General features: G+C 43.3%; 1 protein-coding gene across 2 annotated transcripts in view; it reads left to right on the top strand.

The window, feature by feature from the left end:
* Positions 1 to 12,004, top strand: part of hadhab (hydroxyacyl-CoA dehydrogenase trifunctional multienzyme complex subunit alpha b) — an 18,022-nt gene extending 6,018 nt beyond the window's left edge. For both annotated transcript variants that reach the window (XM_015969578.3, XM_015969577.3), the window contains exons 5-20: positions 4,284 to 4,422; positions 4,504 to 4,623; positions 7,971 to 8,073; positions 8,179 to 8,301; positions 8,370 to 8,488; positions 8,748 to 8,804; positions 8,889 to 8,998; positions 9,081 to 9,215; positions 9,301 to 9,472; positions 9,555 to 9,641; positions 9,718 to 9,858; positions 10,320 to 10,388; positions 10,479 to 10,674; positions 10,755 to 10,869; positions 10,976 to 11,121; positions 11,288 to 12,004. In XM_015969578.3, the coding sequence (XP_015825064.3) occupies positions 4,284 to 4,422; positions 4,504 to 4,623; positions 7,971 to 8,073; positions 8,179 to 8,301; positions 8,370 to 8,488; positions 8,748 to 8,804; positions 8,889 to 8,998; positions 9,081 to 9,215; positions 9,301 to 9,472; positions 9,555 to 9,641; positions 9,718 to 9,858; positions 10,320 to 10,388; positions 10,479 to 10,674; positions 10,755 to 10,869; positions 10,976 to 11,121; positions 11,288 to 11,433 (1,978 nt within the window). In that variant the 3' untranslated portion in view covers positions 11,434 to 12,004. The remainder of the gene's footprint in view (positions 1 to 4,283; positions 4,423 to 4,503; positions 4,624 to 7,970; positions 8,074 to 8,178; positions 8,302 to 8,369; positions 8,489 to 8,747; positions 8,805 to 8,888; positions 8,999 to 9,080; positions 9,216 to 9,300; positions 9,473 to 9,554; positions 9,642 to 9,717; positions 9,859 to 10,319; positions 10,389 to 10,478; positions 10,675 to 10,754; positions 10,870 to 10,975; positions 11,122 to 11,287) is intronic.

The raw sequence follows: 12,004 nt of genomic DNA, 5'->3' as shown, positions 1-12,004 counted from the left end.
ATTTCTGATTGAACTCGTGTGACTTCCTGTTTTGTTTGGCAGTAATAACGACTAATCGTATGAGGTATGGTGGGAGTTCTGGTTCTGGAATTAAAAAAATGAAGAGTCCAAGACCTGCCACCTCACAGAAGGGGGGATATCTTTTAGGGTGTTAAAAGTCACACTAGACCCAAAAATAATATCTACTAATAAATGAATATACATATATAATAAAAGAGTCACCAGAGGCAGGTGAATCCTTCAGTCCCAAAGATTTAGTCACCATTTTGTTCTAATTGAAGTGTTACATTCATTACAGTGCAGCTAAGTTACAAGTAAATGCACACCGAATAACAAACCATGTTTATGTTGCTGTAGGTTGTCACGGTGTGAAAATTTAACCTCACGGTTATTGTGACCAAAATTATCACGGTTTTCGGTATTATCGCGGTATTTTTTTTTAAACGTGGTACATTTTCAGACAACTAAATAAACCCTGTATATCAGGAAAATATCGTCCTCAGTTTGTGTCTAAATTTTGCCTAAAATGTGTTATTTTGTAATTATGTTGTTTATTTGTTTACATATTTTCCCTCTAGTCTTTAAAATACCAATATTTGCCCATAACTTCTTATTTTATGTCTGTTTGATGTCATCATTTTAAAAATATTAGATCAGATGATATTCAGTACTCAAGTAGCCTTGTAATCAGATACTTTTTTACCCTTACTTGAGTAATAAACCCTATATGAGGAAAATATTGTCCTCGGTTTGTGTCCTTCCAGTGAGCTTTGCAGATGTGGGAAAATGTCATCAGCCAGTAATCGTTGTTAAATTCATAATTATTCTCAGAGAGAGACCAACTCCTATCTGTCCCTGGGAGCCCCGTAATGCATAGCGTTGTTTCAACATGGGGGTGTCCGCGACACGGTTTATATGCAGGTAGCGGCGCTGCGGCTGCTTTATATAGCGACTCGTTGCATTCTCCCTCAACCCAAATCCTCAGATCACGCATTTTAGCTAAAACGCTAACGTTAGCTTTCCTTGCGTTGACTGTAGAGTTGTGGGTGATGGTCACGCAGATGTGTCATGAGATTTGAAGCGTTGCTGCCTTTCACAGACACTTTTTCTGCACGTGCTGCAAACAGGATAGCCGTCTTCTATAAACTGTTCCTCGGCATTCTTCAAATATCCAAAAGATGCCCGTACTTCCCACTTTGTCTTCTTTGAGGGATTAAAAAATGAGGGATAAAAAATGTCCTCCTGAGCGCTGCCGTCTCCTCCTTTGGCCATTATTTCAGCTTTAGCTTCAAGAAAGTTTTGGTCGTAAACAACAAAGCGTGCATGTGCTGCCGGCAACTTCAGCAGATGATACGGTGGCTGGTAAGGGTCACCGCGCCTACACCGCAGCCACGGTAATCCCACCAAGATAATATAGTTTTTTTAAAAACAAGACGGTTATTATTATTGTCAACTTTTTTACCATGGTTTACCGCTACACCGGTTACCATGACGACCCTAAACCCCACACGGGTTTTCATACACTTTGAAACAGGGCTATTCAATTCTGGTCCTCGAGGGCCGCTATAGAGCTCCGGACCCCACGTGACTCTCAAGCCCTTTTCAGACAGACATTCTGGAACATTTGTGGACAATTCAATCCGGTTTTTAACCGGAACTGTGTTTTCAGACATGCCACTTTTGTACCGGAACTTGTCCTTTCGGCTGCATTCACACAGCAGGGAAAAGTTCCAGATGTCTGACGGCAGCGGGGGGTGGGGTGGGGGAATCGGACTTATGTTAAGAAGAACAAGAAGAAAATATCATTTCTATAGCGCCTCTCAAGATAAAAGTCACGAGGCGCTTAAGCATAATTCTGCGCACACGAAGACGCATAAGAGACCTGGATGATGAAGCTCAATGGTTAAAGGAATCACTGAAGCGGTGTGAAGCGCTCCGTCACACGTCTAGGCGGTACCGTAGGAGGCGAGCTGCCGTGGTTCGCCGCATTCTACAGCAGCGGGCTATCTGGGTGCGCACAGCGTCCCCCGGTCCCCTCCTCCTCTCCCTCCCTCTTGTCCGGAACTCTACCTCACCAGTCTGAAGCAGCCACCCTGTCCGTAACAAGTCCGGACCTGTTACTTGGGGCTTCGTCCGGATAAATTCTGGAACACATTATCCGGATGTTTGTATTCAGACAGAAAGGTCTTACGGACAGATTCCGGAACATTTCCGTTTTTCATGGCCTGTCTGAAGGGGGCTTCAGTTAGTAGACGCCATATTGGCAGGCAAAAAAGGTAAACAAACACGGATCGTAAACATGAACGAGATCGGCTTGGATTTTACTTCGTCGGAGTTTACTTCACACTTTAACACCGAATAAATCGTTTTATATAGTCAGAAACTAAATAGACTAAACATCTCCGACCCTTACCGTGCCCCTGGGATACTTTTTAAAAACGCCAGAAGCTGTCGGAGCAGACTTCTTACCGGACCTGGCCGGGGGACCCCTTGGGATTTCCCCGGAGGAACTGGCCCAAGTTGCTGGGGAGAGGGAAGTCTGGGCCTCTCGACGCTACTGGCCCCGCAACCCGACTCCGGATACGCGGATGGACAAATAGCATAGATTTACATGTAAGTAGTTTAAATGGAGTGCTGTGCTGTTTGAATGTATAAACTGAACGTCAAGAGAAATCACTAGTTTGATTTTTTTTCCATGAATAAAATAAATATGTCAGGCAGGAGCGTCTCAGGATCTGTCTGAGATCTGTCTCGGTGAAACAGATAATAGCAATCCAAAGTGCTTTTTATGTGTGATCCTACAATCGATCAACCATTGCTTAAAAATTAAATACAGCTTAGCCGGTTAATTGCTGTGATCATAAAACACGGAAACGGCAGCACGCAGAACTCACGAGGCAACGTTTTACGTGATGTTTACTTGTTGCTATGAGTAATAAGACATAAAAAGCCACGCCAAAATAAGTTTAGGAAGCCCACTAAGAATCGTATTAAAAGCATTTAAAATAAATACCATACACAGTTGAGGAAACGTTGGTTTAAGTACCTGATATGAAGTGGTCGCTGCATAAGCGAAATCCTTTACTGTTGTTATCCCACAATTTCATTTTAGCCCGGCCACTAGTGCGCTTTATTGTGATGATCCAACGTTTGCGGGGTTCCGGATCTTGGGGAATCCTGTAGATGGCTCATTCCTTATGTCGTCCGTGTCTGTTCTGCATCTTGGGGCACAACAGGAATCTACCATATTTCCCGTTTGATTGAGTTTTTAACAAATAGTCCAGCTGCGGGCTTCTGCCTGCCAATATGGCGCCGTTTCGATTTGAACTGTTGCATGCCGGGAGAAGTGACGTCAACTCCCGGAGCTCTATAGGCACATTTTAGTTTTAACTCTGCTTCAACACACCTGATTTCAATCAGCAGATGATTAACAGGCTTCTGCAGAGCCTGATGAGCTGCTGCACAGTTGATCCAACCACTGAATCAAGTGTGTTGGAGCAGAGAAACCACTAAAACGTGCTGGATACCGGCCCTCGAGGCCCGGATTTGAATAGCCCTGCTTTAAACCGTCTGAGTTATGTTTAAAAGCTAAACAGAGACCTTCCTTTGCCATCATCTTGGATGGACTGATGTGCTTCATTACAGCATGAAAAGCAATGGAGTTGCAAAAGTCCGTGAAAAACCGCCGCACAAGTGGTACTCAAAAATTTTTGACAAGGTTGGCAGGTCTGCTATTGTCAGTTCTGGTCAGCAGGTGGCGTGCTTGGCAAAAAAAAAAACATATCACAGTACATGATAAGATAATCACTTTTATGGTTTTTAGAAAAAAACATAATAATTCCTGAAAGAGGAAAACGCTGAAAAAATACTTTAAAGGAGGAAAATCACTTTTTTTGCACAACAGCTGTTTTGCTCTGCCATGTTTCTGTTTTAAATATAAATTCCTTCATTCTTGAGTAGTGACGGATAATCCATGTTTACTGCACAAAGACAGGACTCGTGTCTCTGTTATAAACTGCCTCGGTGCTGCTCTTTCACACTTGAGTCTTTTGCCTTCCTCAACATTGCATTATTAATCACCATTCATCATAACAACTTTGAAACATTTACAATGAATTCTGAATTATTTATGCAGAGAAATTCATTGTAAATTAGATTTACTTGGCTTTGTTGTTTTCGCTGAAAGCTTTTATTGCTGCTAGCTGCGTCCACTCTGGCTGTTTGTAAAGAACGTATCAAAACGATGGTGCGTGCATCTAAAACACTTGACTCTCTCCGTCCAGCATGATCCAGGCCTGCAAAACCTCAGAAGAGATCTCTAAACTTTCTCAGGAAGGACAGAAGATGTTTGAGCAGATTGAAAATTCTCCAAAGCCCATCGTTGCTGCCATCAACGGCTCATGTTTAGGAGGAGGCTTGGAGGTAAACGAGTCAAGTGTGTTGTGAAAAGTGAACTTATTGTATAAAGGTTTACTATAACAGGCATCTTTTTGTGTGTTTTAGTTTGCCATTGCCTGCCAGTACAGAATTGCAACAAAGAGCAAGAAGACTGTTCTAGGTACCCCTGAAGTGATGCTGGGCCTTTTACCTGGAGCTGGTGGGACACAGAGGCTACCCAAAATGGTTCGTATTGAAATGATAAATTATGCTTTTGGTGTTCAATCAGTTAAGAAGTGGTTTGGTGTTTATCTCAGTTATAGTGTGTGAAGCATTCTGGTGTAGCTATCTGAACAAAACCTGCAGAGTAATCTGGTTATTGCTTGTAATTGGTTTAAGAAGCTGACGGGTGTCGGTACAAGATCGGCTCGGGGTCTTTCGACTGCCGATGACGTCAAAGTACGGCAAACCCACTCGGACAAAATACACTACACATCTAAACTGCTGGAAAGAATTTAGCAGTTTCGTTATTAAAATAATGTTTCTTACGACGTAAGTTTGTGTTTATAATGGTATTTGTAAAATAAAACACTATATTTTATTCATAATGTTGAACTCCTCTTTGAGCACATCCCTTGAAGAATCATAGGTATTAGAAACACCTGTGAAATTGTATTTGCAGGAAAGAAGTGTGTCCCGTTTATTGAAGTATTTTGTGTTTAGAGTTTTTGACGTCCATGCGTAGTTCAGTTACGCTCATAGCTGCTAGCCAAAACTCTGGAGTTAAAAGTTTTCTGGCTTTACTAAAATACCTGTCTGTACTTATTTGATTGATGGTAGTTTTACTTTCTATTAGACTCCAAATGTAATCATTTGGCACGTTTCTAATTCATAATTTGTAAGAATGTAATCGGTGATATTAGCATTAGCATTCTTATGGGTTTTTCCATGTATATTAGCATTGCGCTAACCACGCTCTGCCAAATTGCAGCCTTTGCGATTAGAAAATCTCCTTTCGTCACATCGCAATTTAATTGCACATGCAGTTAATCGTTCAGCCCTAATATGCATGCAGCTCTATGCTAAAAGTGTATTTTCGAAGAGGTAATGATGGATTTCTTTGTAAAAGTTGTCCATCTTTCCAACAGAAAAATTTGCCTGGACCAACGCAACGTGATAATAATGTAACATGATTACGTAATTCCGTAAGGTTCATGTTCAGCCAATCAACTGCTTTGATGTCATCGGCAGTCGAAGGACCCCGAGCCGATCTTGCACCCGAGCAGATCCTGTACCAACACCTTCTACACTGGTAGCCTGCAGACAGCAAACAAGACAATCCCTTTTCCCTAGGGATAATCATGCCCGGTGCCCTAAAACCCTGATAGAAACCACACTGGTGCATTTTATCTCACTGGGGGGGGGGGGGTGGGGGGGTGGGGGGGGGGGGGTCGCTGGAGTTTTATTTGTTGACAATTAAAATTGCTCCAACGTTTTCAAAGTTAAAAACATTTCTTTTAATCAATCAATCAATCAAATTTATTTCTAAAGCGCTTTTCAAACAAAGTGTGATTCAAAGTGCTTTACAAAATGACCCCATATTCCCATAACAGGTTAAAAACATTAACAAACATATGCAAGCACACACGCACACACACACAGACTCACACACACACACAAGTAAAAATTATATTAGGCTGAGTCCAGATGAGCCAAGTATGGTAACACAAGGAAACGCCGTCAGAGGAGCCGTCTGTCCCGGCAGCATCAGGTCTTCCACACTAAGTCAAGAGCGCTCAGTGGAAGGGGAGCATAGACCCCCACCTATAGAGCGCCCAGGAAGCTACAGTCGACCACCGCTCCCGGGGCAGAGGGCCCCCACAGAGGAGACACTGGATTAAAATGAGTAAAAATGTAATAAAAGAGCTAACATAAATGACAAAAATTAGAAAATAAGTAATAAATAAAATGATCTAGACAGTAAAATAATAATTTAACAACGGTAGTTTCTGCTTCAGCCCTCCCCCCCTCCCCCTGCGCAGCGGCCGCAAACTCACTGATGCGCCTGCAGCCTCTCAGAGTTCCTGCTGCTCTAAACATTAAAATAATTATTTCATTTTCTGTTCCTCACTTCTGATGACCTTCAATGGTGTCTGTTTGTTGCAACCAGCAGGTAGAAAAACTAACTTTTTATTTGACTATTTTTCTGTCCTGCCTGTTTATTATCTTCCTGCATCTCCTCTCAATCCTAAAGAGAAACTGCTACCTGGGTTCATATATATTCACCTTATGAGTTACCTTTGAACTGCAGTTCTAAAAGATCTACCGACCACAAAAACAGCGAAGTGCCGCTGCTCGCCGGCCGCATCAGTGATCGGTGCGTCACCGGAGGACAAAACAGGTGATGCGCTCCGCTCCACAGCAGCAAAATGCATCAGGCGCAAATAAAAGACAGAAAACATTAAAGGAAATGAGCCGACATGAACAATCATGTGTTAAATTAGTTTTTGAGTTGGCGGCACCTGATTTGATAACGTTACTGTGGCCGTGCTCAGGACGCAGATGTCTGGAGCGCGTCAACGATCAGAGCTTTGCATGCGCAAGCCGGTTAAGGTTAGGATGGGGGTGAGGGGAAGGTTAAAAAGGTCACAATTTGGTCAAATGTCCGTTTTAGGGCATGTGTCAGTACCGACGCTCTGGCACAGCGCGTCGCCTCCCGACGCGCAGGAGCTCGTCACCTGCTGTCTTTTCCGAGGACTGCATCTTGCCGGTCATTATCACGTGACAGCGACTTGTCGATGACAAGCATAAAAAGTCACTACAGAGCAGTGAGGTCGACTAGTCGACTAGTTCATACAACCCCTAGTTGGCACCAGTCGCAGTCAAGCAGACATCATCTAAAGATCTTTGATTTGGCTTTTCAGAAACCTTTTAGATTAAAAGAACCTGAACTTCATCTTTTCCAGCATCTTATTTATATAAAAAGCAAATTTTTTATCCCAAACATCTCTGGTAGTTTAATACAAGCAGATAGGAGAATCTAAGGTGTGATTGTTTGTTTAGTTTCCTAAAGGAGCAGAATGAACTAACCAGTTAGTGCACATCCAGGGTATCCACGGGTCCTTAAAACGTCTTTAAAAGTCTTAAATTTGCTTTTCCAAATTTAAGGCCTTAAAAAGGGCAAAGAATCCTTAAGTACAGTTTCCAAAGGTCTTAAATAACCAAAGACCCAATAAACAAGATTCTTTTTTTTTTTTTTTTTTTTTTTCGTGAATATCTAGTTAGTTTTCAGCATTTTTTGTGAACGATGTTTGCGTAACCGTACACATTCAGTTGGGTGTGAAACGGGGCTAGTTTTAGATGGTTAAGCTAGTGGGAGCTTGCGCCATGAGGAAGTGCAAGTTTAATTTTAACTGGATTGCTAATCCAACGTTCGCAACGTGGTTATCACCGGTTCCAGGCAATAGCTGGAAATTATAGTTTAAATTTAATTTAAGAAATATCTTAAATTTGGTCAAAGTGGTCTTAAAAAGTCTTAAATTTGGCTCCCTTAAACCTGCGGACACCCTGACACCTCTTCTCGCACCCTACAGGTTGGTCTTCCCAATGCCTTTGACATGATGCTGACAGGCAGGAACATCAGAGCGGATAAAGCCAAGAAGATGGGGCTCGTCCACCAGCTCGTCGACCCTCTAGGTCAAAAATCTTCTTAATTAGTTTAAAAACCTAAACCTGCTTTAAACAAGGCTGTCCTGTTGAGCTCCGATGTTGTGAGGTAACTTTGTGTGTGTTTTCTGACAGGACCGGGGCTGAAGAGTCCAGAGGAAAGGACGATCGAGTATCTGGAAGAAGTAGCTGTTGATTGTGCCCGAGGCATCGTCAACAATAAGATTCCTCTCCACAAAGAGAAAGGCTTGATGCAGAGTGGGTGTTGAATCGTTGTCCCCTGAGCCGATTTAGTTCTGATCCAAACTAAAACTCAGTCTCCACAGAAATACAAGACTATGTGATGAGCTTCGAGTTGGTACGGAACCAGATTTACAAAACGGTCCACGATAAAGTCATGAAGCAGAGCAAGGGCCTTTATCCAGCACCTCTGAAGATTATAGAAGTAAGTTGCCCCGTCTCCGTTCTCACTGGCTGCATGGATAGATGAAAGTTCTAGCTCCACTTGGTGGATTGGTCTACTGGATTTGTGTAAAGTTTTTTTTTTCTCTTGTTTAGGAAACAACCCCCTAATGTCTTATTTAGTTCACTTTGGATTCAGAGACACTTATTTAAGATTTATTTCTAACTATTTCATTTTTGTACATTTAAAATTTCACTTTCCTTTTACTTCCTGTTTGGTGATCTCCTGTTTTCTCTTCTAGTGTGTGAAAACTGGGATTGAACAGGGTCCCGATGCGGGATACCTGGCTGAGTCTCAGGTAAAGCCAGTTCGTCTGCGTCTCTGTGGCATTTATTGTTTACATCCGTAAACCAAACATTCATAAGTCACCTGTTTGTCACAGAGCTTCGGTCAGTTAGGGAAGACCCCTGAGTCTGCAGCTCTGATCGGTCTCTATCACGGCCAAGTAGCGTGCAAGAAGAATCGCTTTGGAACTCCTGAAAGAGAAGTGAAGTGAGTGTAGTTCTCACATGTGGTCCTGATGGGGGAACAGACGCCAGCTACACCGTTACCTGTTCTTGTTGTTTACCTGCAGAACTCTGGCCATCCTGGGAGCGGGGCTGATGGGAGCAGGTATCGCCCAGGTGACCGTGGACAAAGGCGTGCACACGATCCTAAAGGACACGACGGTGGAAGGGCTGGCCAGAGGAGAGCAGCAGATTTTCAAAGGGTCAGCAGGCTTCACGCTTTAATAAAAACGTTGTTTTTATAATAAAAGACTCTTAAGTCTAACCAGACAAAATATTTGGATTAAGGCTCAACGATAAGACCAAGAAGAGGAGCATCACGTCGTTTGAGCGAGACTCCATCCTTTCCAACCTGACCGGCCAGCTGGATTACCGGGGCTTTGAAAAGGCTGACATGGTCATCGAGGCCGTGTTTGAAGACATTAGCATCAAACACGCCGTGCTGAAGGAGGTGGAAGCGGTGAGTCGGACTCCAAACAAATGACTTGTTGGACTGAATCTAGTCGCTTTTCATTCTGACCCAAAAAGATGTATGACTGCAGGTGGTGTCCCCCCACTGCATATTCGCCAGCAACACGTCCGCTCTGCCCATCAAGGACATCGCTGCTGCCAGCAGAAGACCAGACAAGGTTTGAGCCGTTTAGAAATACGAAAGAGATTATTAATCATGTGTAAAAGTTCTGATGGGTTTCCCTCCCTCTGTAGGTGATTGGAATGCACTACTTCTCTCCAGTGGACAAGATGCAGCTTCTGGAGATCATAACCACTGATAAGACATCAAAGGACACCACGGCATCCGCCGTGGCGGTCGGCTTGAAGCAGGGCAAAGTCATCATCGTTGTCGGGGTGAGATTTGGTGTTTGCTTATGTTACCTAATGGAAAAGATCAAAGGTTTGATAACAAGCTACTCACTGATGATTTATGTTAAAGGTGCAGTATGTAAGAATACAGTGAGAAAATCCCAAAAGAGTCTAATGTTTCTGTCATTTTGGAAGGAAGGTTACACTGAAACACGTTTCATATCCAGCTGGCTGCGGGGATTGTCGGTTTTTCTCCTTTCAAAACAAAGGAAGGAGGGACGTAACTACTGTTAGCCATCAGTGAGTGTGGGGGTGACGTGTCTCTTGCGAGCTAATACTGCAGCGCCGACGACTGTAATTTGACGACGGTCGGCAAAAAGCTCCAGAATTGTTTAAAGTGGTTGCAGTAACCAAATTTTACCACAGGATGTCATTTTTTACTTCTTTTCTACATAATTCACCTTTAATGTTTTAATAGGAGTATTATTACCCACAATTCTTGGCAGGATGGACCTGGATTCTATACAACTAGGTGTCTAGCCCCCATGTTGGCTGAAGCTGTTCGGGTTCTTCAGGTTAGTTGTGTTTTATTTTAACGGTTAAATTACACACAGAAATGGTTTTTATTAGTGTTATTCGTTATTTTTGTGTCTCTTCACAAACAGGAAGGAGTCGACCCCAAGAAGCTGGACACACTCACCACAAGCTTTGGCTTCCCCGTAGGCGCGGCGACGCTGGCCGATGAGGTCGGTATTGATGTCGCGGCGCACGTGGCCGAAGACCTCGGCAAAGCCTTCGGCTCCAGATTTGGTGGCGGAAACGTGGAGGTTCTGAAGACCATGGTGAATCAGGGCTTTAAAGGTACTGCTGGTCCCATTAGAGAACCGTGTTCATACAAGTTTATTTTACATTTATTAACGATGCTTTTTGTTTTTGTGAAGGCCGTAAATCAGGAAAGGGTTGCTACGTCTACCAGCCAGGACGCAAAGCCAAAGACGTCAACCCAGAGATTGGAGACATTCTGGAGAAGTTTAGGATGACACCGAATCCCGCTGTGTGAGTCAGGATTGAACCCACTACGGGAGCAGCGTTCCACACCATCTCTGAGAGTTCTTTTAGCACTGTGAGTAGAAGTTTAAAGGATGTTGGGTCTTTTCTGCAGGTCGTCGGACTCGGATGTGCAGTACAGGCTCGTTTCTCGATTCGTCAACGAGGCCGTTCTGTGTTTGCAAGAGGGCATCCTGAACAGCCCGCTGGAAGGAGACATTGGAGCAGTGTTTGGGCTGGGGTTCCCGCCCTGCCTCGGCGGTGAGACTTTACCTTCATCACCTTCACTGGAAACAGCCGAACCCGATAATCTCTGTTTTGTTCCACATGAATCACAAAACTTAAGAACACTTTTATGCACCATTTTCATCTCTTTCTTTTATTGTTTTGATTATTTTGGTCTAACCCAACTTTTCCATGCTGCCAGGGCCTTTCCGCTTCGTGGACACCTTTGGCGCTGACAAACTGGTCCAGAAGATGAAGCAGTTTGAAGCCGTGTACGGGAACCAGTTCACACCCTGCCAGCTCCTACTGGATCATGCAAGAGATTCTAGCAAGAGATTTCACAAGTGATGGCGTCGCCCTGCGTGCCAGTAGCTGAGGATAAACTCCAGACCGCCACTAGAATGTGCCTGACATTGGTATCACATACGGGACAAACAGGCTGACAGCTTATTGGTGCACCAAACTCAAAGTGCTGTTTCATCAACAACTCCTGCAATAATTCCCACCTTCATGACTTCATGACTGAGCGAGATGTAGAGTAAATAAATAATTATTACTGAGGATCCAGTTTGAGGCAGTGTGAATGTTTTGCAGAAAAACATGAGCTCTTTGAGTCGAGTGTCCACTAGAGCCTCTAGAATGCCTACCTAATAAACTGGCAGCTGTGTGAAACTAAAAGGTGGTTTTGTTAAATTTTTACTTAAATAATAACTTGATGTGTAGATTAAAGGGCGTGGAGGCTGATACACACACTGCATCTGTAAAGACATTTGTGGAAACTTCCAGCTGCCAATTTCATTGTTTAATACTGATGAATGTTGAGGTTTGGGTTCATTAAGTGTCTTTTTGTACATTAAAGCCTTCCTTGTTTGGAGATTTATGTAAATGTGAAGCTTCAATAAAAGACTATTGAAGGAAA

The sequence above is a fragment of the Nothobranchius furzeri genome, chromosome 18 (genome assembly GCF_043380555.1).
Source record: "Nothobranchius furzeri strain GRZ-AD chromosome 18, NfurGRZ-RIMD1, whole genome shotgun sequence".
NCBI classification, from domain to species: domain Eukaryota; kingdom Metazoa; phylum Chordata; class Actinopteri; order Cyprinodontiformes; family Nothobranchiidae; genus Nothobranchius; species Nothobranchius furzeri.
The sequence above is the reverse complement of the archived record's forward strand: the minus strand, read 5'-3'. Positions and strand labels throughout refer to the sequence as shown.